This window comes from Amphiprion ocellaris, chromosome 1 (genome assembly GCF_022539595.1).
Source record: "Amphiprion ocellaris isolate individual 3 ecotype Okinawa chromosome 1, ASM2253959v1, whole genome shotgun sequence".
Taxonomy (NCBI): domain Eukaryota; kingdom Metazoa; phylum Chordata; class Actinopteri; family Pomacentridae; genus Amphiprion; species Amphiprion ocellaris.
The window spans coordinates 2549880-2572280 of NC_072766.1; the positions used below are offsets into that span (position 1 = coordinate 2549880).

At 37.3% G+C, this 22401-nt stretch overlaps 1 protein-coding gene across 5 annotated transcripts; it reads right to left on the bottom strand.

Annotated features, from left to right (window-relative positions):
• Positions 1-192: 192 nt before the first annotated feature.
• Positions 193-21681, bottom strand: LOC111564639 (mortality factor 4-like protein 1). 5 transcript variants are annotated; one of them, XM_035945428.2, is made up of 14 exons: positions 21481-21681; positions 17837-17883; positions 17655-17722; positions 15808-15894; positions 14179-14259; positions 13978-14003; positions 13252-13340; positions 12112-12213; positions 10498-10586; positions 9172-9344; positions 5751-5835; positions 5591-5663; positions 3470-3547; positions 193-732 (listed from the first exon to the last, which is right to left on the bottom strand). In XM_035945428.2, exons 1-13 carry the CDS (start codon positions 21518-21520, stop codon positions 3506-3508), a joined length of 1002 nt encoding a protein of 333 aa, XP_035801321.2. In that variant the 5' UTR covers positions 21521-21681; the 3' UTR covers positions 193-732; positions 3470-3505. The 5 variants fall into 5 exon arrangements, 4 of the variants coding, with proteins under 4 accessions (XP_035801321.2, XP_023120146.2, XP_035801383.2 ...); XR_002745824.3 differs by lacking the exon at positions 5591-5663 and having other exon boundaries at positions 21481-21678; XM_023264378.3 differs by lacking the exon at positions 3470-3547 and having other exon boundaries at positions 21481-21680.
• Positions 21682-22401: the final 720 nt, after the last annotated feature.

Sequence of the window (22401 nt, forward strand, 5' to 3'; positions counted from 1 at the left end):
GATCAGTGGAGGACAGGAATATATTATTAGAACAGTCTTGTCAGGTCAATGTGAAACCAGATTCTATAGTGGAAGCAGAGGACAGCAGCTGAGCTTCTCCTCCATTATTTTTTGCAAATCGCATCTTGAAAGAACATTTAAAACATCAAACAAGCAGCAGGATGTGAACAAGAAAACAGCGAACTACGTAGAGATTGTGTAAAAACATGTTTTTTGTTTTTTTTTTTAACAAATTGATACAAATACACAAGATACAGATACAAAAACTTGAACTGCTGAGTGCTGACTGTGTAGAACAGTAATAAACACTAATAAATACACACATGCAACAGATATCTACCAGCTGGAATGCACAAAAACACCAAAGAGCTGCCTGTGGACACGAACCACAGAGAAACATATTTTTCATTGCAAAAAATAAAAAATACAAATTATATAACACGGAGAAAGGGTAAAAACAGAAAAGCAATTCAGCTGAAATGCGTTCCCTGTTATTTTCCCTTAACTGCGACGAGCTCCTGAGACCTGTGTGGAGGAAGCGAATCAGTTCAAGTGAAAAATCTCATCCAAGTTTGCACTCAAAAAGACAGTAATGGATGTTTGGATTTGTGATCTGGGAAGGAGGGAGCGTTTTGTGCTGAGAGCTCTCACACGGCTTTGCGGTGGTATTCTGGCGGTGCGACCTCGTAGTCACCAGCACTGAAGAGGGTGGACGAGTTCTTCACCAGGTACCTACAGGAAACGGAGAACGGACGGTCACTGAGGAGCACGACTGTGATTGGTGCAGCTGGAAACCTCCAACTAATGAGCAGCTGAATAAAAGCAAACATCTAAAACAGGGGTGTCCAACATGCGGCCCGTGGGCCAAAAGCAGTCCTCCAGAGGGTCCAATCCGGCCCTCAAAGTGTAAAAATTCCAGAGAAGACATTAACTGCAGATTGTAAATTAATAAAACTATAAATTTAAAATAAGTTCTAGACCATGACAAGTTGTTTTGATCATAAAGTTAAATACTAGATTGTTCATTGTTCTTTAGTCGTTTTGAGACTCATTTTTGGAATATTTTGTCTTGTTTTTTGTCTGACTTTTGTTTTGTCTCATGACTTTGTCATTTTGTTTCTCGTTTTTGTCGTTTTGTGCTTCCTTTTTATCTTGCTTGTGTTGTTTATTGTTTTGTAGTTTTGTTTGTCACTTTTGTCGTTTATCAATTTTTTTGTCGCTTTCTCACTTTTTTGTCTTTGTTTTGTTTCCTGTCGTTTGTCTCATTTTTTGTCGTTTTGCATCTCAGTTTTGGAATATTTTATCTTGTTTTGTTGTTTTTTGTCTGACTTTTGTCGTTTTGATCATAAAGTTAAATACTACATCCAGTTCCAGATGACTGAATGTTGTGTTCCTTTGTAGACACTCTGTGATCTGGAAGTTGTAATGTGGAAATGATAAACTGAGGCTGAATGTTGCTGAAATTTAACTTATTTTTCTTTAGAAATTTCAGGTTGTTCATGATGTTTTGTAAAAAGCTAATTCCTTAAATGTGAACATTTTCAGAATGCACATTTTTGCACTAAAAGGAACCATTAGGAGGTGTGGTTGTTTATAGGTTATTATGCTGTGATTTTACTGGTTCGGTCCACTGGAGATCAAACTGAGCTGAATGTGGAACCTGAACAAACATGAGTTTGACACCCCGATCTAAAAAATACACACACAACACAACTTAAGATTTTTCTGCTTGACGATAAAATGTTGCAAGATATACAGAAGATCTTCATGGGAAAGAGAGTTGTATTTTCTATGGGTGAACTGGCTCAAGACTACACCCTATAGAAAGACATATGTATGTAAGAAATTGTTCATAAGCTTTTGTGTTACTGCGTCTCAACGAGTTTGGAGGACATTCAGTGAGATTATGAGATGAGAAATGAAAATAAAATGGAGTAAAATACTACAAATCAGTACAGAAGAACAGAAAACCTTTCTATCACCATTTATCAAATTTGTAGACTGGTGCTCCAGCTGAAAAGATTATGTCTAGAAAAGGAGAATATAAAAATGGCAGGTCTTTTATTTTTGGCTCAGAATTATTTTCTTTTTTATTGCTTTTTATTGCTTTAAAGTTCTATGCAACACACAAACCATTCCTGATGCTAAACACTAACTGCATTTAGTTTGTCAACAGTTCAGTTCAGAAAGCAATAGAGTCTGATTTGGAGTTAAATAATTCAGAAAAACAATCAAACTTGACAATATTTTAGAGGCAGTTTTGGCAGATTGCCGACACCAACAGCATAAAATTGTGCCTGAAATCAGCTCAAAGCTTCAACTTTACAGACATTTAACGGTGTCTGGTAGTATCAGGTGTCAAGATGTTGGGAGCAGATTTCTTAACCCTCCTGTCGTCCTGCGGGTCAAAACTGACCTGTTTAAAAGTTTGAAAATGTGGGGAAAATACATTTTCACGGTGAAACTTCTGATGTCCATATTTTCAACATTTTTGGGAAATTTTTGAACATTTTTTGGTGGAAAAAAGAAATGTTAAAGATGTTTCTTAAAAACATTCACAAAAAAAAAATCAAGCAAAATTCAGCAAATTTCACTGGATTTTGGTTGATTTTTATGTGAATGTTCTTAAAGAAAATATTAGAAGTTTTACTGATATATATGGAATCACTTTCGATATTTTTAGGATTTTTTTTGGAAGATTTTTACTCATTTTTAAAAAATATTTACAAGAATATTCTTGCCAAATTTGGGTGATTTAAAAAAAAAAACTTGTAAGGGAAACTTTTAAGGAATTATTGGAATTTTCTTCCTGAAGGTTTTGCTAATTTTCAGAAATTTGGGGAATTTTTTTGCTGAATTTGGGGATTTTTTTCAGACAAGGAAACAATATTTTTTGGTGCCTGTAAATGAGGACAACAGGAGGGTTAAGTCCTGTTAGGGGTGAGGTGGGGGATCCAGAGATTGGACCTGTTTTTCCAGAACATCGCACAGACACTCAGTCGGACTGAGATTTGGGGAACTTGCAGGACGAGTCGACACCTGGAACTTGCAGCGTGGATGACCTCAAGGAAGAGTCATCATGAAGGTGTGTAGGTGGTCAAAAAGAGGTGGTCAAGAAACATCCACGTGGCTGCAGAACTGAAGGTTTCCCAGCAGAACATGGTCCAGAGCATCACGCTGCCTCTCAGCTTCACCTCTCCCCATAATGCATCCTGCTGCCATCACTTCTCCAAGTAAACAAGACAGAAACACGTTGCCGTCCGCATGATGTAAAAGAAAACATGACTCATCAGACCAGACCTCCTCCTTCTTCTTCCTTTGTCCACGTCTCACGTGTCAGAGGTCATTAGAATCACCCATCTGCAGCTACACAACAAGCTGCTGATGCTCCGTGTGCTCCTACACATTAAGGTGTTCAGTAGTTTGTGCTCCTGCAGCTCTTTTGTGTGATTAAACAACTTTTCCTCACCTTTGCTCCTCACAGCACGACCCTGCTGCTGCTGCTTCACTGGTCGTCCTTTCTTACAACATTTCTGGCCTCTGCATACTGGAAGCTCAACACAAAGAAAGCCGTTTTATAGACGCTTATATCCATTCATCTAATCATAACAAACTGACGCCTTTTGTGGTCCCTCAGATTCATACGGTCGTCTATTTTTCCTGCTTCCAACGCATCAATTTCAAGAACGGACTGTTTGCTCGCTGAATAATATATTCCACTCCTTGACAGGTGCCACTTGAACGAGATAATCGGTGGTATTCACGTCACCCGTTCCGTGGTTGTATTGTTGTAGCTGACTGGTGTATATTTTCCTTCTATTTGTGGAGAACTTCAGGTCTCTCTTGCAGTGGAATTAACACATCTGCTCTTACTGTGAGAGCCACTGGAAGACGCAGCTATAAAATACAGAGCTTTAGAAAAGTACATTCTGTCACCAGAATATGAAAACTGCTTTACCTTAGAAGTAAAACATGGCTTATTTATTTTAAAGTAACATTTTGAAACCAAAACTGGAAACTCCATGTGGCATCAGTGTTCGCTTTCTGCAGAAATCAACTAGCCAAATTTAATGCTTTTTAATGCCATTTTAATGCTAGATTGTAAAAATTTTAATGCCCTGACCGTGAACACAACAAATTACATGGGTTTGGGTTTTTTTTTTTTTTTTAAAGATGATTTTTATATGAAAACTGTCCCTACATTTCACTATTTCTGAATCAGGAAACCACCTTTGACCACCAACAGGCTGTAGTCATTCTCTGAAATCCACGTTTTCTTGCCATTTTTGCTGGAATTTGCGTTTCCCCATTTCCCAGCTCTCCTCCACCTGCTCCAGTCTGCCGGACACTTTACAAACATGCAGTTTTTGGCAATTGTACCCGACCAGCCGGAACAATTTTCGCAATGCTTCAGCATGTTTACACAGATGCACATATCTGACGAATCGCAGTCTGTAATTATATATTATTATATTATTATTGTCAAATATTTTTCTTGAAAACTGCAGAAAGAATTTTTAATGCCACTGAGAATCAAATTTAATGATTTTTAATGTCATTTAAGGCCTTAATTTTCACAAAATCAATTTAATGACTATTAATGCTTTTTAATGCCCTGCAGAAACCCTGGCTTTGGGCCAATGTTAATTAGGGATGGGGCCGATCCAATCCAGCATCGGTATTTACGATCAGTGAATTACGGGTTCCGATACCAACGTAATTCACTGATCGTAAATTTTCGATCCATGATCCACGTCTGTGCTTTAATGTTGTCTGCTGAAATGACTCCACAGTGATTCCCTGCCGGCTGCTCTGTAGGAGTGACGCCTCCGTTCAGGAAATCCATTCTACATTTTGCATCCAGCTAGCAGGCGAGTATTGAGCAGCACCGTGGCTAACCAACTTTTCATCACCACATGTCTGCTGTGTGGAAATATTTTACGCTAGAAACACCGCAAATTAACCCTCCTACGTTAAACATTAAGATAATTAGAGAATTTACTCAACATTTGTCCAGTTTTAGAGTGATTTTCTTCAGGTTCAGCTGCTGAAATGTGTTTAAAATGGAGAAGCCCTTTTCTGAAGAGATGAAAAGTCTTTAGTGAACACCAGACATTTTAATTTTCTAAGAAATTGTGTTCAAAAAGTTTACCCTTTGTGTGTGTCTGTCTTGGATTTAAGAAATATTGACAGTCAATTTGAAACCCTTACAGTTGCATATTTGTTTTTAGGATGGGATTTTTCCTGTTAACATGATGACCTGTTTTTCTGACCTTATACTCACCTCAAGTTGCCTTTTGGGACATACTTTGCATACATTTGTACATATCATACTTACCTGTAGAGAGGAGTTTATTACAGCCTCACATAAAATCAACAATAAGGATAATAATAATAATACTAAAGCAAACAGAGCTCTGGTACCGGATCAGCAGATATCCAAATTCAGGTATCGGGATCAGATCGGAAGTGAAAAAATGTGGATTGGTGCATCCCTAATGTTAATATTTCATTTTAAACCACTTCCTGGACATGCCAATATCAAACACCTTCTGTCATAATGTGCTGTGATGCAAACAGTCGTTCTCACACAAATTATTATCCGGAGCAGAAAATCGATTTCATGGTCCACGTTTTGAGGATTTGCACCCAGTCTGGCGGCACTAAAAGGAATGAGGATGTAACACAACGTTTGAGAACCAGTCAGACATGATATGGAATCTGATGGCGCGGTGGGAGTTAAACCTTACTTGAGAAAATCTTGGAGGTAACTGAGCAGCAAAGCCAGACTCTTCTCATCCAGCGGAGTGTAGGCCAGCATGGCTCCGATACGAACTGTTGGTGGAGGGAAACATAAGAGGATCAATGCAGAGGAAGAGGCTGAAGGAGAGTCACAACGGATGTGTGTTACAGAAAAATGTTAAAATAAACATTTCTGTTTGTTAGGCTAATCATTTGGAACCAGAAATTATTGACAACAACTTCTACATTATATATTGGTGTGTAAATTTAATACATACAGAGTCTGAGCAGATGGCAAAATATTTCAAACATGTTGACAAAACCTTCATAATAAGGTAAATTTGCTATTTAAAAAAAATAAAACAGTTTGCAACCTAAAACTGAAACCTTACTTAGAGCTACAATAATTGTCCTCAAAGTGATTTTATTTTGCAACAGTGATAAGTTTCATGATACATTTTCAACTAAAAAAGTATTTACAGAAAGAAAGAAAGAAAGAAGGTAGGCAAGAAGGAAAGAAGAAAGGAAGGAAGGAAGGAAATATGGAAGGAAAGAAGAAAGGAAGGAAATATGGAAGGAAATATGGAAGGAAAGAAAGAAGGAAGGAAAATTGACTTTTTCAAAAAGAGTTGATGTGTATAATGAAAAATGGAAATGATTTATGTCAATAAGTTCTGACATAACCAACATTTACCTCGGACTACTAATCAGTAGTTTCCACTTTCTCTGTTGTCTTTGCATCCCATGATCATGAAACATGTCCGCTACTGCGTGGCATGAAAGAATAACTGCTAACTTTTTAAACTGAAAATAATCCCTGAAAACCTCCCTTAATTTTTCTCTCTTTAAAGGAGAAAGTTTTGTTTGTTTCGTTTTCTCCTTCATGGTCTTTAACAAACACCTACCCTGCATTTCCAATCACTTGCTTGTTCAGTACATAATGAAGCTGCCTACAGTAAATGGAGTTTGCACACAACTGGGACACGATACTCCATCACTATATTGCGCCTTAAGCTTTGACAGTGTTGCTCGCATCCACGGCAGTCTGTGGTGTGAAATGAGCCATCCTCTGTCTGTCTGCTCTCATGGCTTTCAAGCTTGTTTTTCTAGAATGAGACGCTGTGAAGTGACCTCCGCTGTACAGGCGACTGTAGGTCAGAATGCCTCATAAATATGAGATCATAAATCAATAACAAGGTTTAATTTGTCTTTTTGTGAATGCAATGTGCTCCTATAGCTTCTTGGCTAGTCATGTAAATTAAATATTTTACAAATCAAGGTACACAAAAGTAACACAAAAAAAGCAAAGCAGGTTTATATGATCCCTAATGCTGTTCAATCAGCATTAAAATGGACAGCCACATAGCAACCTCTACCAGATGACAAATCTGTATTTTCAGTGTGCAGCGTGTAATTGCCCAGCCCTCGGTAGTGCAGCTTAACATCGGCAGCCATAACTGCATTCGCCGTATCATAAACAGGAGCTGTCATTATAATTGAGCCTATTTGTTACCTACATGTCATTTTAAAATGTGACCTAATTAGAGCATCAAAAGAAACTGTAGAACTCTCACTCACACTTTCATTTAGAATAAATTCTTATTATTGTTTCTCACCTCAAGTCCTTTTCCAAGATCCAAAGAACTGACTATGACCACAAAAATACTGGTATATAACAGCTTGGTCAAGGATTAATTTATTGCTGTAGAAGCAGTAAATTAATAGGTAGAATAATTAATAATTAATTAATTAATAATTAATATTTAATAGCAGTAAATTAATTTACTGTAGAAGTAGGATTTATCTTGGACAAGAAGATTATTTACCAATGGACAAAACCACACACATAAATCTGAATGTGGAGCATTCAATTTTCAAATGGCAGCACTTTAAGTCACTGGACACACGCGGAAAACATTTAATACCCAAGTTTCAATATCCAGAATTAACAAATCACTTTAACTAACTGTGACTAGACTGATTTTTTTATTTAAGGTAACTAGAATGTCATTCTAACAAATCAAAACAGCAGTCAAAGATATTAAAATTCAGTTCTGATTAGTCAAAATAGTAGTTGTGGATATCTGAAAACATCAATCTGAGTAGTTTGACGTTTGAAATTTACTAGAAGGCTGCTCTGACGGCAGTAAAACTTGTATGTTTAAAAAGCAAACCACTTCCGCCTCCTATCTGTCGTAGCTTCTGACACAACTACAGGTATTTGCAAAGTTATTTTACCCAATCTAAACTCTAATTTAACCCTCGTGTTGTCCTGCAGGTCAAAACTGACCCGTTTTAAAGTTTGAAAATGTGGGAAAAATATATATTTTCACAGTGAAACTTCTGATGTCCACATTTTCAACATTTTTAGGAAATCTTTGAACATTTTTTGTGGAAAAAAGAAATGTTAAAAATATCTCTTTAAGAACATTCACATAATTTTTTATGTGAATGTTCTTAAGAGAATATTAGAAGTTTTACTGATATATATGGGATCACTTTACATATTTTTAGGATTTTTCTGGAAGATTTTTATTCATTTTTTGAAAATATTTACAAGAATTTTCTTGCCAAATTTGGGGGATTTTTTTAAAAATAAAACTTGTAAGGGAAACTTTTAAGGAATTATTGGAGTTTTCTTCCTGAAAGTTTTACAAATTTTCAGAAATTTGGGGAATTGTTTGCTGATTTTTTGGATTTTTTTAGACAAGGAAACAATACTTTTTGGTGCCTGTAAATGTGGACAAGAGGAGGGTAAAAAAAAAAAAAAAGCGATTAATTAATCACAAAGCCTGGAATTAATTCGATTCTTTTTTTAATCCCGTCCCACCACTAATGTTTATCTGACTTGATTAATGTGATTTTTGTTCCTGTAACCTCAACGTACAGCATCTGAACATCACGTCTGTATTACGTCACCTTCATCTTCACACAGGATTGTAAGCGATGTCTGTGTTTATTGCAGCTCATGTGGGAGAGGACCTGCTTACATACGTATGTGGATCCGAAGATCGACAGGATTCAGCTCACACATATTTTGACTGATGAAACATTAAACACGTTTTATTTTGATGTTACAAGATGACCACAATCCTCAAATTTAGAATTACAATTTAAAAACTAACGAAGTAAAATGAAATAAATTTGAATTAAATCCTCATTATTTATTTTCCAAAGCCACAGGGAGCTGCAACAGATGGATGAAAGAGCCACATGTGGCTCCGGAGCCGCGGGCTGCCGACCCCTGGTCTAGATATTACAAATGAAACAAGCGTCTGCAGAAAACCTTTCACATTTGTTTCGCAGAGAAATAGATCACTTTAGAAAACATCAGAAGGCACTTTAGTTGTTCTGTGTTCACATGTGAGAGTGAGTTTCCTACATGCTGACCGTCTGTGTGTTTCCTGTGTGTGTTGTACAGGTGCTCACCAAACAGACGCAGCAGGTGTGGCGCTCCGTACACCTGAGACATCGGCATGTCTGGGTGTTCAGCCAGAATCTCAGCGTACTGCGGCCTCTCAAACTTGTAGAGAAGCTGAGTGCCCAGCATCACGTTGAAGTACTCCCGAATCCCCGCCACCACCTCGTTAACTGCATACTCCCTAAACGAACGGACAGGAGAGAATTCACTGGAGAAAACCAACACGGAGACTGTAGCAGTCACATCCTTAGAGAACCATTAACTGAATGGATTTGAAAACTTGCTCAAGGTTGGGGATGAATCAATGCTAAAGTCCTTCTTGATTCTTCCTTTACTATTTGTAAAGGTACTGCTGCTGTTGTGCTGTAATGCCGTAAATCAGTGACTCTGCTGTGGAAAAGCAGTGAAATATAATGTTAACCACCAATAAATAAATTTTAAAAAATCAAGAAAATGAGTCATCCTTGAAAACAAGAAAGTTATTTATCTTGTTCTCCAATACAGTGCATGAATGCAGCAGACCAGGAAACAATTTCAAATCCGTGTATTTTTGACCAGATTACTGAACAACAACAAAACAACTTAACGTTCCTATGTATTTACAGCAAACACCTAATCTTGGAAATTTAACTTCAATAATTTTTTGGGATTCATAAAACTAAATGATATTCTAGAAAAAAACACAAATGTCATTTCTATATAAAATATCACACTGATGTACACTAGCGTTCACAAGTCTGGAGTCACTTAGAAATGTCCTTATTTTGGAAAGAAAAGAATTTTTTTTTTCAACGTAGATGACATTAAATGAATGATAAATCCAGTGTAGACAGTATTAATGTGGTAAATGACTATTCTAGCTGGAAACAGCTGATTTTTAATGGAATATCTCCATAGAGGTACAGAGGAACATTTCCAGCAACCATCACTCCTGTGTTCTAATGCTACATTGTGTTAGCTAATGGTGTTGAAAGGCTCATTGATGATTAGAAAACCCTTGTGCAATTATGTCAGTGCATGGAAGTTTACATGGAAAACATGGAATCGTCTCGGTGACCCCAAACTTTTGAACTTTAGTGTATGATTTGCTTGTTGTGTTCATTTAATGACACAGAATTCCACAGGGTGTGTAATTATGGTTGAGGCAGTGGTAAAAATAGCACTAAAATATAGCAGCTACTACAGAAGGAAGTTAAAGACATTAATGGGTAAAATTTCTTCTTTAACAGGTGATAAAATGGACACACGCTGTCACGCTGAACATTATCATCACAGGACACCACCGTTTCTCTGCCATTTCGTATTTGAAAAAAAACATCTTGGTGTTTTCTTACTTATTGTCTGAGTTTCCTTTTGATTTCTTGTAGTTTGCATAGTCCTCCAAGACGGTCTCTACATTCTTCTTAGCAGGCAGATGAAATAACTGCAAAGCCACAGAAAATATGTCTTTTTATCCAAAATGTTTTATCAGTAACATTGTCAAAAATGTTGATTTAAAAAAAAAAAAAAAAAAATCCTTCAAAGATCTACTTTGAAGGATATTGTTGAAGCACAAAAGGTTCCACATACGGCTGCATTCTTCAGCTAGTGCATCCTGTGTGTTGCTCGGCTCTCGTGCTATTTTGAAGGTTATAATTTTTATGGTTCTGATAGAATAAGACAAATTTTTGTGTTCAGTGCTATCTATGGAGTAGTGAGAGTGCCAAATTACAAAAAAAAGATCTATTAAAGAATATGCAAATAAAAGTGGAAATATAAAGAGGAATTAAAAAAATAATGTTGCCATATGAAGAAATATTAATCAAAAAATGAATTCATTAAAGAAAAGGTTAATAAAAGCAGAAATATATAGACAAAATAATTTAAAAATAAGAAGAAATGTGCTTATAACTAAAATAAAAGTAAATAATGTGTCAATATTGAAATATCTATTTAATGTCGCTTTAAATGTCGCTTTAAAAGCAAAGGAAAAGCGCATTTCTTATTTATGTCTTTAAACTATACATGTACAATACCCCTGTACTATACTGTATATGTACAATATTTCTGTACTTTAATATATATGTTGTATTATAGTATATTGTACATAATCAAATGAACACTCTGACATATAATCATGTTTTAAGCATCTTTAAGTTGAATTTTTCACAGTTCATTGCTTAATGAAGCTTCCGAGGCTAAATTCTGAGCTTTTTTTTTAATTACCTTTTCTGTTGGATTAGTTTTTGTAGCAGCTGTATTTTAAAATGGTGTTTCACTTTAAAAGACATTTATTCAAAGTGTTTGTGTGGAATCTGTAGAATCTCAGAGACTAATTTTCAAAGTGAATGCCTCTGGGTCGATTTATTGATTCAAATGAGGGAAGAAGCTGCTGCTCTGTGGCACCAGCAGTCTCGTAATTATAAAGCTGTGTTCATCAGATGTCCATGAATATACATTTTAGACCTCTTCAGTGTCCAAACTACAGTGGGGATCCATATTTCTTATCACTAAACCAACTTAGATGCTCTTCCTTTGGTGACGTCATAAACAAGTTGTGTGTTTTTCTGTTTTTATTTAACCTTTATTAAACCAGGAATCATCAAGGAGAACCTGCTTTTTGAACTCTAACAAAAACATCTCTATGTGTCATTCTTGTGTCATATATTTCAAAAATCTAGTTTCTCATTCATTTTCAGACATATGAATTCACTGGAGTTGACAACCTGCAAGCTGTTCTCTTCAAAAGCATTTTCTGTCCAAAAACTTGAGAATGTGTATTAATTTTTACAGCCATCATCCACTATCTGGCTCAGGTCAACATCAATAAGTATAAAAATGGTTGTAAATTCCTGTATTTCATCACAGGTACGTTTTAAAAGCAGCATGTCCATCTGAACCTCATTTCAAATCTCCACAGGTCAACACAGCCGAAGTAAAGCAGTAGAAGAATTCCAGTTTTTCCTCACCTGTTTCTGTCGTGTGATGAGGTCCCAGTCATCCACCAGCCAGGGTTTCAGCTCCTCAGGGATCTTCACTTTCACCTCCACACGGTTGGTGAACATCTCCTCCTAGAAAAACACACACACACACACACACACACACACACACACACACACACACACACACACACACACACACACACACACACACACACACACACACACACACACACACACACACACACACACACACACACACACACAAATAAAAAACTTTTTGGGCTTGTATTTTGGTAATTATTTTTGTGTATTTTACCTCTCCTTCACTGTACAGAACATTTCAAATTTTTGTCTTTCACATAAACACATGACCTGCAAAGCTTCACTCTGACATATTTTAATATTTTGTAGCTGTATAATTGGGAATTTCCGGGATTCTATTTAAAGAGGATAAAAGTGTTAACAACAGTCCAGATCGCTGGCGATGAGCAGCTTCCTGGTTTTTGCAAACTGTTGGCTGTGTCATGCCACCATCCTCTGCTATTTCTTCCTCTCTGTCAGTCTTTTCACCCGATCTACAGTATAACAAATACCCTTATAATGAAAGCCTTCCAGTAATCATCCAACTGTGGCCCAAAGCCAGGTTTATAAAAGAGCATTGAGTCAAGTAATCAGCTTTGGTCATTACTGTACAAAAGCCCAAGACCGCCTATAGGGAAATTCTCATTTTTTACAGAGTTAATATGTCCATACTTTATAGGTTTTGCTATATTTGACTGTAGAAAATAATCCCCATTGTTTTAAAAGCTTCCTCCAGGTATGTCAGGTTGCTTTTTTGTCATCATGGTAACATGTTTTTGTTGTTCTTTATGAGCTAGAAGACACATCATGAGTGAAAGAAGCAAAGGTTGAGCATTTTCACCGTAAAGCTGCAGATTCAGACAGTCTGTGTTTCATGTCTGGAGTTACATCTAAGCCATTTCAAGACATGAAGGGATCATTTCCGTGGAAAAAAATATTTCAATATGTCATTTTGATACGCAGAGATGTTTTTGGGGTTTAATCAATGACTAGAGGGGGACATTAACATGACAGTTGAAGCTGTGTAATGAGGTGAATGTGTTATCATGTGCCTCCATAATGTTTCTATTAATTGATGATACGTACGCTCTCCACAGTAGGATCAACCCGAGCCCTCTTCTTCCGTGGTCCCTGGGGCGGTTCTCCACTGCTGGTACCTTCGCCCGGACCGGGGGCTAAAAACAAAACATCCATCACGACTCATTAATCCTGCAGAACTGAGGACTTAAATTAAAAAGTCTGTGAGATCAATTTGGTTTCCATAACTTCTATTTGTACCAAACAGATCCACAACAGATTCCCAAAATAGGACAGAGCTAGTAGACAGAATGAATGAGCAGAAAAACAGCATGTTATTTGTTTTGTACGTTTAGCTGCCCTAACGTAGAACTTCAGCCTCTAATTCACTAATGCTCATATTGTTTTCCTGGTGATTTTCACAGATTCAATGTGCCTCCAAATGACTTAATGGCATGGAGTGCATTTTACATAAAGGATTAAACGTGAAAAGTGGCTAATCTGCAAATACACATAATGTATTACACAAATAATATTTTTCTTCTATTATGTATAACGTTATGTCCTGTTTAAACTAACAGCCACAGCTGTGATAAAACACACAAAGCCCAAAATGCAAATACAAACTGAAGCTATACAGAAAAATAATGGGACATTTTGTTTCCATCTTTAAATTACTTGGAGCTTTCTGAACTAGCATATGAACATTTGGTTGTTATATTAAAATGTTACTCTCCAAATCTTTTGTCTTATGAAAGTTGGGACAAACGTGTTATGTACAAACATTTTACTTACTCTTCTGTTTTGCCTTTTTCACTTTCCTAGGATGCAAAAAAAGGACATTATAAGTGACAATACAATAAAAATATGTACCTTGTAAAGTCCTCTGGTACATTCAGTACATGCATGCAGACACTACTTTGTTAAATACTCTGTCAGCTGTCAGGTCAGCCTCTTACAGAATGAATCATTCGAGGTATGAAAGCACACACTTACAGATCAACATTTTTCTGCTGCACAGCAGCAATCTTCTTGCTTGGTGCTAAACCCCTCATCTTTCCCTCAACATAATGGTCCCTGGGAACGAAAGAAAGAGTGAAGAAAATTACATGACATGGCTTAAACTGCTTTTACTGAACATATAATGTAATGTCCACAGCACTATGTTCCAGTCCTAAAGCAGGAAATAATACATGCAAAATGCAAAGTGCACTACTGAGTGCAAACAATCTTACTCTTTAGTAACTATACAGTCTCTTTGAGAAAATGTCTTCTGAATGACTTAACATCAGCAGGGTATTTTCAGGCCAGAATGGCTCTTTGTTGGATGGTGATGCATGACCATAAACATGATTGTTCCACATATCGTGAAGACAAGTCTGAGTTCTACAACTCTACAATTTTATCTAGCAGATGCTTTTATCCAAAGCGATGCACATCTGAGAGTAGAAACAACACAAGCAAGGATCTAGTCAGGAGAAAACAACCTGGATAAGAGCCATAAAACAAGTTCAACAGTCATAATAGGACCGTGGTGTCTACAGGCAGTAGACGAAGTAGGATTTTTTATATTTTTGCAGTCTGTCAGGTGCAAAAGTGTTCAGGGAAGAGCTGGTTTTTAGTCTTAAAGACTGAGAGAGACTCTGCAGATTGAATAGAGTTTGGAGACTAATTCCACCACCGGGGACCACAGAGGAGAAGAGTCCAGCTCTGGACCTGTTGTGGAGGTTGGATCAGGAGCCTTTTGTTGGCCAAGGGTAATGAGATGGAGGGAGTGTAGACCTGAATGAGAGAGTTCAGGTAGGAGGGAGCTGTTTTCTTTCTAGTTTTCAATGCAAGTGTTAAGGTTTGGAATTTTATTCAGGCAGCAACTGGAAGCCAGTGAAGCGATCTGAACAGCGGGGTGACGTGAGCTGTTTCTGGCTGGTTGAAAACCAGACGTGCTGCTGTATTCTGGATCATCTGCAGAGGTTTGACCATGCATGTGGAGAGGCCTTATCTTGACAGAAGCCTGTGAATTTTTCAGTTATTTCTATCTTCTATTTATCTTATTTCTGTCTACTATGCTGGAGGAAATAAAACCCTAATCAACTAAACTGATTTACAAATGAGATTTTTTTTTTTTTTTTTTTTTTTTTAAATTTTCAATTCATTTTTGAGATTTTCTTGTGATTTTCCCTTGGTTCTGGCCTAAATTTCATCAGAAAAGCACAAAAAGCACCCCTGAGCTTTCTTAATAGTTAAGATAAAGAATTTTGGACATTTGGATATTGTAAATATTTATGCGTTTCCAATTTTAAAGGCATATATGAGGCAAACATGGACAACGGTCCATCCTTAAGGCTTGGGATTTGTAGCCTATTTCCTGAATAGTTTGCAGAACTAGAATCTGCTCCGGTATCCACAGTGGAAGTTGTGACAAGATATAGACATATATGATATACTAGCAGCCTGCATGGTCAGCTGCATGCAAAATAACTTTGAAATTCCTGCATTAAAAAGTTAAAATAATTAACTTTTATTAACCCCCCCCCAAATATATTCTCAGAAACAATCCACGTCTTGCAAAATCACCGTCCTTGTTGTCTCGACTCTGTGTGCAAAAAAAAAAAAAAGAAAACTTACTGATTGGCCTTTTGAAGCTCTTTTTGTTTCGCAAGGTTGCTGTCCACATATTTGAGAACTCTGCTTTCAGGAACCCATTCATCCCAGCTGCAAAAGAAAAGAAACATCTCACACCTTGAAACTCAATCACACTGGCCTCTTTACAAATGAACAAAAATATAAACACAGCATGCAAAAGGTTTTCTTTTTACCTTAGAGAAAAAGGCCAAAAATAACTGGTGGCTTTAAATGACCAGCACAAAGACACTGTTTGGGCCAGTGATTATAAAATTCCACCTCAAAATGCAGCTTTAGATGACAAAAGAAAGACAAGAACAAGCTTTGGACAAGCTGGATGCCGACAAATCATTTAGGCCTGTAGTGAGCCACTTGATCGTCCACAACTCAACAATTTGTTGTCTGAAAATTTTCTATTTCTGACAGCTTCAGATGGAAGATGATGCTGTGCCTGAAAATGTTCACAAACTTAACCGAGCCCTTTGGGAAGCAGCATCGACAACCTCATTAACTCTATGCGACGCAGACACGTGGCATTACTTGATGCAAATTCTGGTCCATGATCTTGGTCTCAGTTTGTCAATTATCATTTCCAGTATAGGGCATACTTGGATGTTTCTTGACGTCTATTCTGCTGCAGGGATACAGTGTGCGGAAACAATAAATAATTGATTTTCCTGTGTCAGGGGTGTCCAACATGCGGCCCGTAGGCCAAAAGCGGTCCTCCAGAGGGTCCAATCTGGCCCTCAAAGTGTAAAAATTCCAGAGAAGACATTAACTGCAGATTGTAAATTATTAAAACTAGAAATTTAAAATCATTTCTAGACCATGAAAAGTTGTTTTGATTATGAAGTAAAATACTAAATTGTTCATTGTTCTTTTGTCATTTTGCGTCTCATTTTTGTAATATTTTGTGTTGCTGTTGGTCTTTTTTTGTCAGATTTTTAACGTTTCTCTCACATTCTTGTCGTTTTGTTGTTTCTGTTGTCTCGCTTGTCCGTTAGTTTGTTGCTTGGTAATGTTTTGTCTAATTTTTTGTCTCTTTTGTCATTTTGTTTCTCACTTTTGGTGTTTTGTGTTTCCTTTTGATCTCGTTTGTGTTTTTTGTCTCATTTTTGTCATCTTGAGTTTTTCTTTATCCCTTGTTTTCTGGATGGTTCTTGTCATTTTGTTTCACATTTTGTCATTTTTTTGTCTCGTTTGTCCATTTTTTGGTCACTTTTTAATTTTTTTGGCTAATTTTTTGTTGTTTTGTGTCTCATTTTGTAATATTGTCTCTTACTTCTGTTGTTTTTTGTCTTTTTTAAATTAGAATCCTATATCATTCAGTTCCAGATAGCTGTGACTAAATGTTGTGTTCCTTTGTAGACACTCTGTGATTTGGAAGTTGTAATGTGGAAATGATAAACTGAGGCATAGTGTTGTTGAAACTGAATCTATTTTTCTTAAAAAATTTCGGGTTGCTCATAATGTTTTGTAAAAAGATAATTCCTTAAATGTGAACATTTTTAGAATGTACTTTTTTGCACTAAAACAAAGGAACCATTAGGAGTTGTGGTTATTTATTGGTTATTTATTGGTTATTATGCTGTGATTTTACTGGTTCAGTCCACTGGAGATCAAATTGGGCTGAATGTGGAACCTGGACTAAGATGAGTTTGACACCCCTGGCCGGTGTCAAAAGAATGGATGATATTTAATCAAACATTCCATGCTGCATTTACGTTTTTGCCTCGTATACATGGCACACACATATACCAAAACCACTGATACAGTAGTGGATGTGAAATCAACACTCAGAGAGGAATACAGACAGCAAACCAGAGCAAAACCAAACCAAAGAGCCTCACTTTTTGTTCCATCCGCTGTAATGAATGAAGTATTTAATCTGTTTATCCTTTATGTTGATTTTGACACACTGTAAAACAAGAAAACACACACAGGTCAGTTCAGTCAATAACTCATCTTTGCTTTGCAGTTAATAAACCACCAGTAATAACACAAACACACACAGATAAAGTGCTGAACAAACCTTTGCCTCATAGAGCAATGGCCCATGAAAGCACAGGACTCTTTCACCTGCAAAGAGGGGAAAGTAATGTTAGAAAACAAGACATGATGCACAAAATAAGACAATAAATAGTACATGGGCCGAACCAGATACTGGAACCATCTCAGGTGACCAAACCTAAGTGCTACTAAAATGTACGTTGGGTTATCATGAGTACATCAGGATGTGAGAGTCTTTCCATACTGGCAGCTTTATCACTGATTAGTGAAACGGTCACATTCACCATAACTGCTGTATGGTACAATTCATTTAAACCTCACTGTCTGCAAAGATCACATCTAATATGAGTCAATAATCACATTCACCATAACTGCTGTATGGTACAATTCATTTAAACCTCACTGTCTGCAAAGATCACATCTAATATGAGTCAATAATCACATTCACCATAACTGCTGTATGGTACAATTCATTTAAACCTCACTGTCTGCAAAGATCACATCTAATATGAGTCAATAATCACATTCACCATAACTGCTGTATGGTACAATTCATTTAAACCTCACTGTCTGCAAAGATCACATCTAATATGAGTCAATAATCACATTCACCATAACCGCTGTATGGTACAATTCATTTAAACCTCACTGTCTGCAAAGATCACATCTAATATGAGTCAATAATCAAATAAAACTGCTTGAGAAAAGGCTAATATATTCTAATAATTAAACATCAGACCCAAATGAATGCATTTCTTGTTTGTCTGTACTTTCTTTTCATGCTTATTAGTTTTGGTTATTTTGTGTCTCACTTGTGTCATTTTGCGTCTTGTTTTTGTCACTTTGTGTCTTGTTTTTGTCGTTTTGTGTCTTGCTTTTGTCATTTTGTGTCTCGCTTTTGTTGTCTCGTTTTTGTCATTTTGTTTCTTTCTTTGTCATTTTGTGTCTTGTTTTTGTCTTTTTGCGTCTTGTTTTTGTCACAGACAATCTTGTTACCATAGCAACAAAATCTTTCTCGGTCTCAAGTTTGTTGTAGTACTGTTCCGTGCTGTGAAGTTATTCATACAGATGATGATGTGTGGCATGTGGCGTTTCTTATTTTTTCGTAATGAGGAAAAATCCTATCAAATTTCATCCTGTCGTGTTGTTAGGACATTTGGCTCAGACTCTTTCACTGTGTCCATTAAACGAGTGATAACATATATTAAGCTGTGAGTCTGTAATGGCCTCATATCAAAATGCAAACTAGAGACATATAGCTGGTTAAAAACACTAAAAAGAATTGGTCACCTCGACTGGTACCGATGTTCCAGTTTAACTGGTGATCAGGTTAACTGGTGATAGTTTCCGTCTCCAGATGTTTCGTCCGCAGATTCGTCACGATCAGACCTGGATTTACGTGAAATAAAGATACCAGATAAAGAAGACCTCGCCGAAAAACGCCGGCATCACTACTTAATAAAGTCTATATCCATGTAAATATCATCTACAGACAGTAAAAAGAAACGTGCGGGCCGAAATAAAAAACATGTATTTTTCAAGTAGGTGAGAGGATTCGAAACCACGTAATCCAGCGATAAAATTACAAGACCATCGTTTTACTCATCGTGCTACTGATCAGCTCTGCAAGCATTCTGCTTCATCCATATAGATCACTGTCATTCTGTCAGGTGTTTAACACCTGGTGATCGTTCAGGAAACACGCCCATGTCAACTGGGGATAGTCACAACTTAACACAGGCTTCCTGGTTAAGAACGAGTCACAAAACTATTTATTGTCTCATCAAGAAAACCCACAACATAGAAGCACGTCCACTGCTGTGTTGTGTGTTAGTTTGTGTGTTCAGTGGAACAGATCCAGAGCAGAACTTCAGGTTTAACTCGGGTTTGTTCTCAGAAACACTCAGACTCTCAGCAGCCTCCCATCAGAACAACATGCAGCACAACATTAGCTTGATTTGATAAAATGCTTCGGAACAAACCGAGACCACGTTGTTTAAACTAGTCACTCAGAAAACAATAAAAACTCGTTCAGTCATCCACATCCTAACCGTCATTCAGTGCACTTTGACCACTGACAATAATTTTTTTGAAAGGAAGTAAAGGGATTCGATCTGGTCAAACCAAACAATGGTTTATTCACTCTACACAGTGAGCCATAAGCACCTATTGGAGGTATTGAAGTGACTACAGTCACATTTGAACATTACAGCTACAGATATTCCTGTTGGACTCTGAAGATATTGTGCTGCCATATTTGTATATTTAGCCTACATGTACTCAAAGGTGGATTAGGAACATGTCATTAAATCAAATACTGTCAAACACCACAATTCACTCTAGTCTTCCTCTGCGACATCATTAAAAGTATCTTCTGCCATTTCTAAACCAGCCAGGGTGTTTGGGAAGACACAAATCACACAAATATATTGTTTGTTTTGACCAGGTCGGATCCCTTCCTTTAAAAAAATGTATTTTCAGCGGTTAACGTGCACTGAATGACGGTTAGGACGTGGATGACTGAACAAGTTTTTATTGTTTTCTGAGTGACTAGTTTAAACAACGTGGTCTCAGTTTGTTCCGATGTATTTTAGCAAATCCAGCTGATGTTGTGCTGCGTGTTGTTCTGATGGGAGGCTGCTGAGGGTCTGAGTGTTTCTGAGAACAAACCCGAGTTAAACCTGAAGTTCTGCTCTGGATCTGTTCCACTAAACACACAAAATAACACACAACACAGCAGTGGACGTGCTTCTATGTTGTGGGTTTTCTTGGTGAGACAATAAATAGTTTTCTGACTCGTTCTTAACCAGGCAGCCTGTGTTAAGTTGTGATTATCTCCAGTTGACATGGACGTGATTCCTGAACAATCACCAGGTGTTAAACACCTGACAGAATGACAGCGATCTATGTAGATGAAGCGGAGTGTTTGTAGAGCTTATCAGTAGCACGATGAGTAAAACGGTGGTCTCGTAATTTTATCGCTGGATTACGTGGTTTCGAATCCTCTCACCTACTTGAAAAATACGTGTTTTTTATTTCGGCCCGCACGTTTCTTTTTACTGTCTGTAGATGAAATTTACATGGATATAGACTTTATTAAGTAGTGATGCCGGCGTTTTTCGGCGAGGTCTTCTTTATCTGGTATCTTTATTTCACGTAAATCCAGGTCTGATCGTGACGAATCTGCGGACGAAACATCTGGAGACGGAAACCATCGCCAGTTAACCCGATCACCAGTTAAACTGGAACACCGATACTGGAAATTTGGGTCTGGGCCCATGGACTAAAACTGCAGTATATTGACTCCACAAACTCCCAGCTTCAGATTTTCAGCTAATATATGTTAAACAGGCACATTAATGGCTCTTTTTGTGCGTCAGTTTAACACAGGCAGCGAACACATAGCAATAGCAACAAGCTAGCTAGCCGTTAGACTAGCATTAGCGTCGTGGCGTACCTTCAGCTAGCTTTATTTGGTTTAATAATACGTTAGGTACTTTTAATGTGTGTTTTAATTGACCTGTCCACATATTCAGCTGTCGTAAAACCGCTGTCTGCCTCCCTAGAGACCGCTATTGTCGAGCTACAGCGGCGGACATCAACAACAACAACAACAACAACAACAAACCCGCCCCCTTCCAGCCGCTAACATCCTCCGACTCCTACCTTCTTGAAATTTAGGTTTAGGGTCCTGTTTTGGCGCCATTCACAGACTCAGCTGATCGGATCTCTGAATGATCAAATGCGTGCATTGCCAGAGTCCATTTCTTCCAGGCACAAACACCTCCGACATTGGAGCCAAAGCGACGGTTGAAGCCCAGACTGGCCTGCCTGCTACGGGTCACCTGACCGCCGTGGAGCGTCCGCGCCGTGCTGTGTTCAGGGTCCCTGCGCAGACTCGTAAAAACGAACATTAGTCACAGAAGAGGCACAGCAAAGATACCTGGATACCTCGACATGCTGAGACCGCATCAGGATGGCATAATGTCTCACGGTTTTTTTAACGTCACGCTAGGCAAGAGGTGTCCAACATGCGGCCCGCGGGCCAAAACCGGTCCTCCAGAGGGTCCAATCCGGCCCTCAAAGTGTAAAAATTACAGAGAAGACATTAACTGCAGATTGTAAATTTGTAAAACTATAAATTAAAAATAATTTCTAGACCATGACAAGTTGTTTTGATCATGAAGTAATATACTAGTTTGCTGATTGTTCTTTAGTCGTTTTGTGTCTTGTTTTTGAAATATTTTGTCTTGTTTTTGTTGTTTTGTCTGATTTTGTCTCATGTTTTTGTTGCTTTGTTTCTCACTTTTGTCATTTTTTTGTCCAGTTTTTGTCATTTTGTCTTTTTTTGTCTGTTTGTCCATTTATTTTTGTCATTTTGTTTCTCACTTTTGTCATTTTGTGTCTTGTTTTCGTAATAGTTTTTTTTGTCATTTTGACAATAAAGTAAAATACCAGATTGTCCATTGTTATTTTGTAATTTTGTGTCTCGTTTTTGAAATATTTTGTCTTGTTTTTGTTGTTTTTGTCTTTTTTGTCTGATTTTTGTCTGTTGTCTCACGTTTTTTCGTTTTGTGTTTCCTTTTT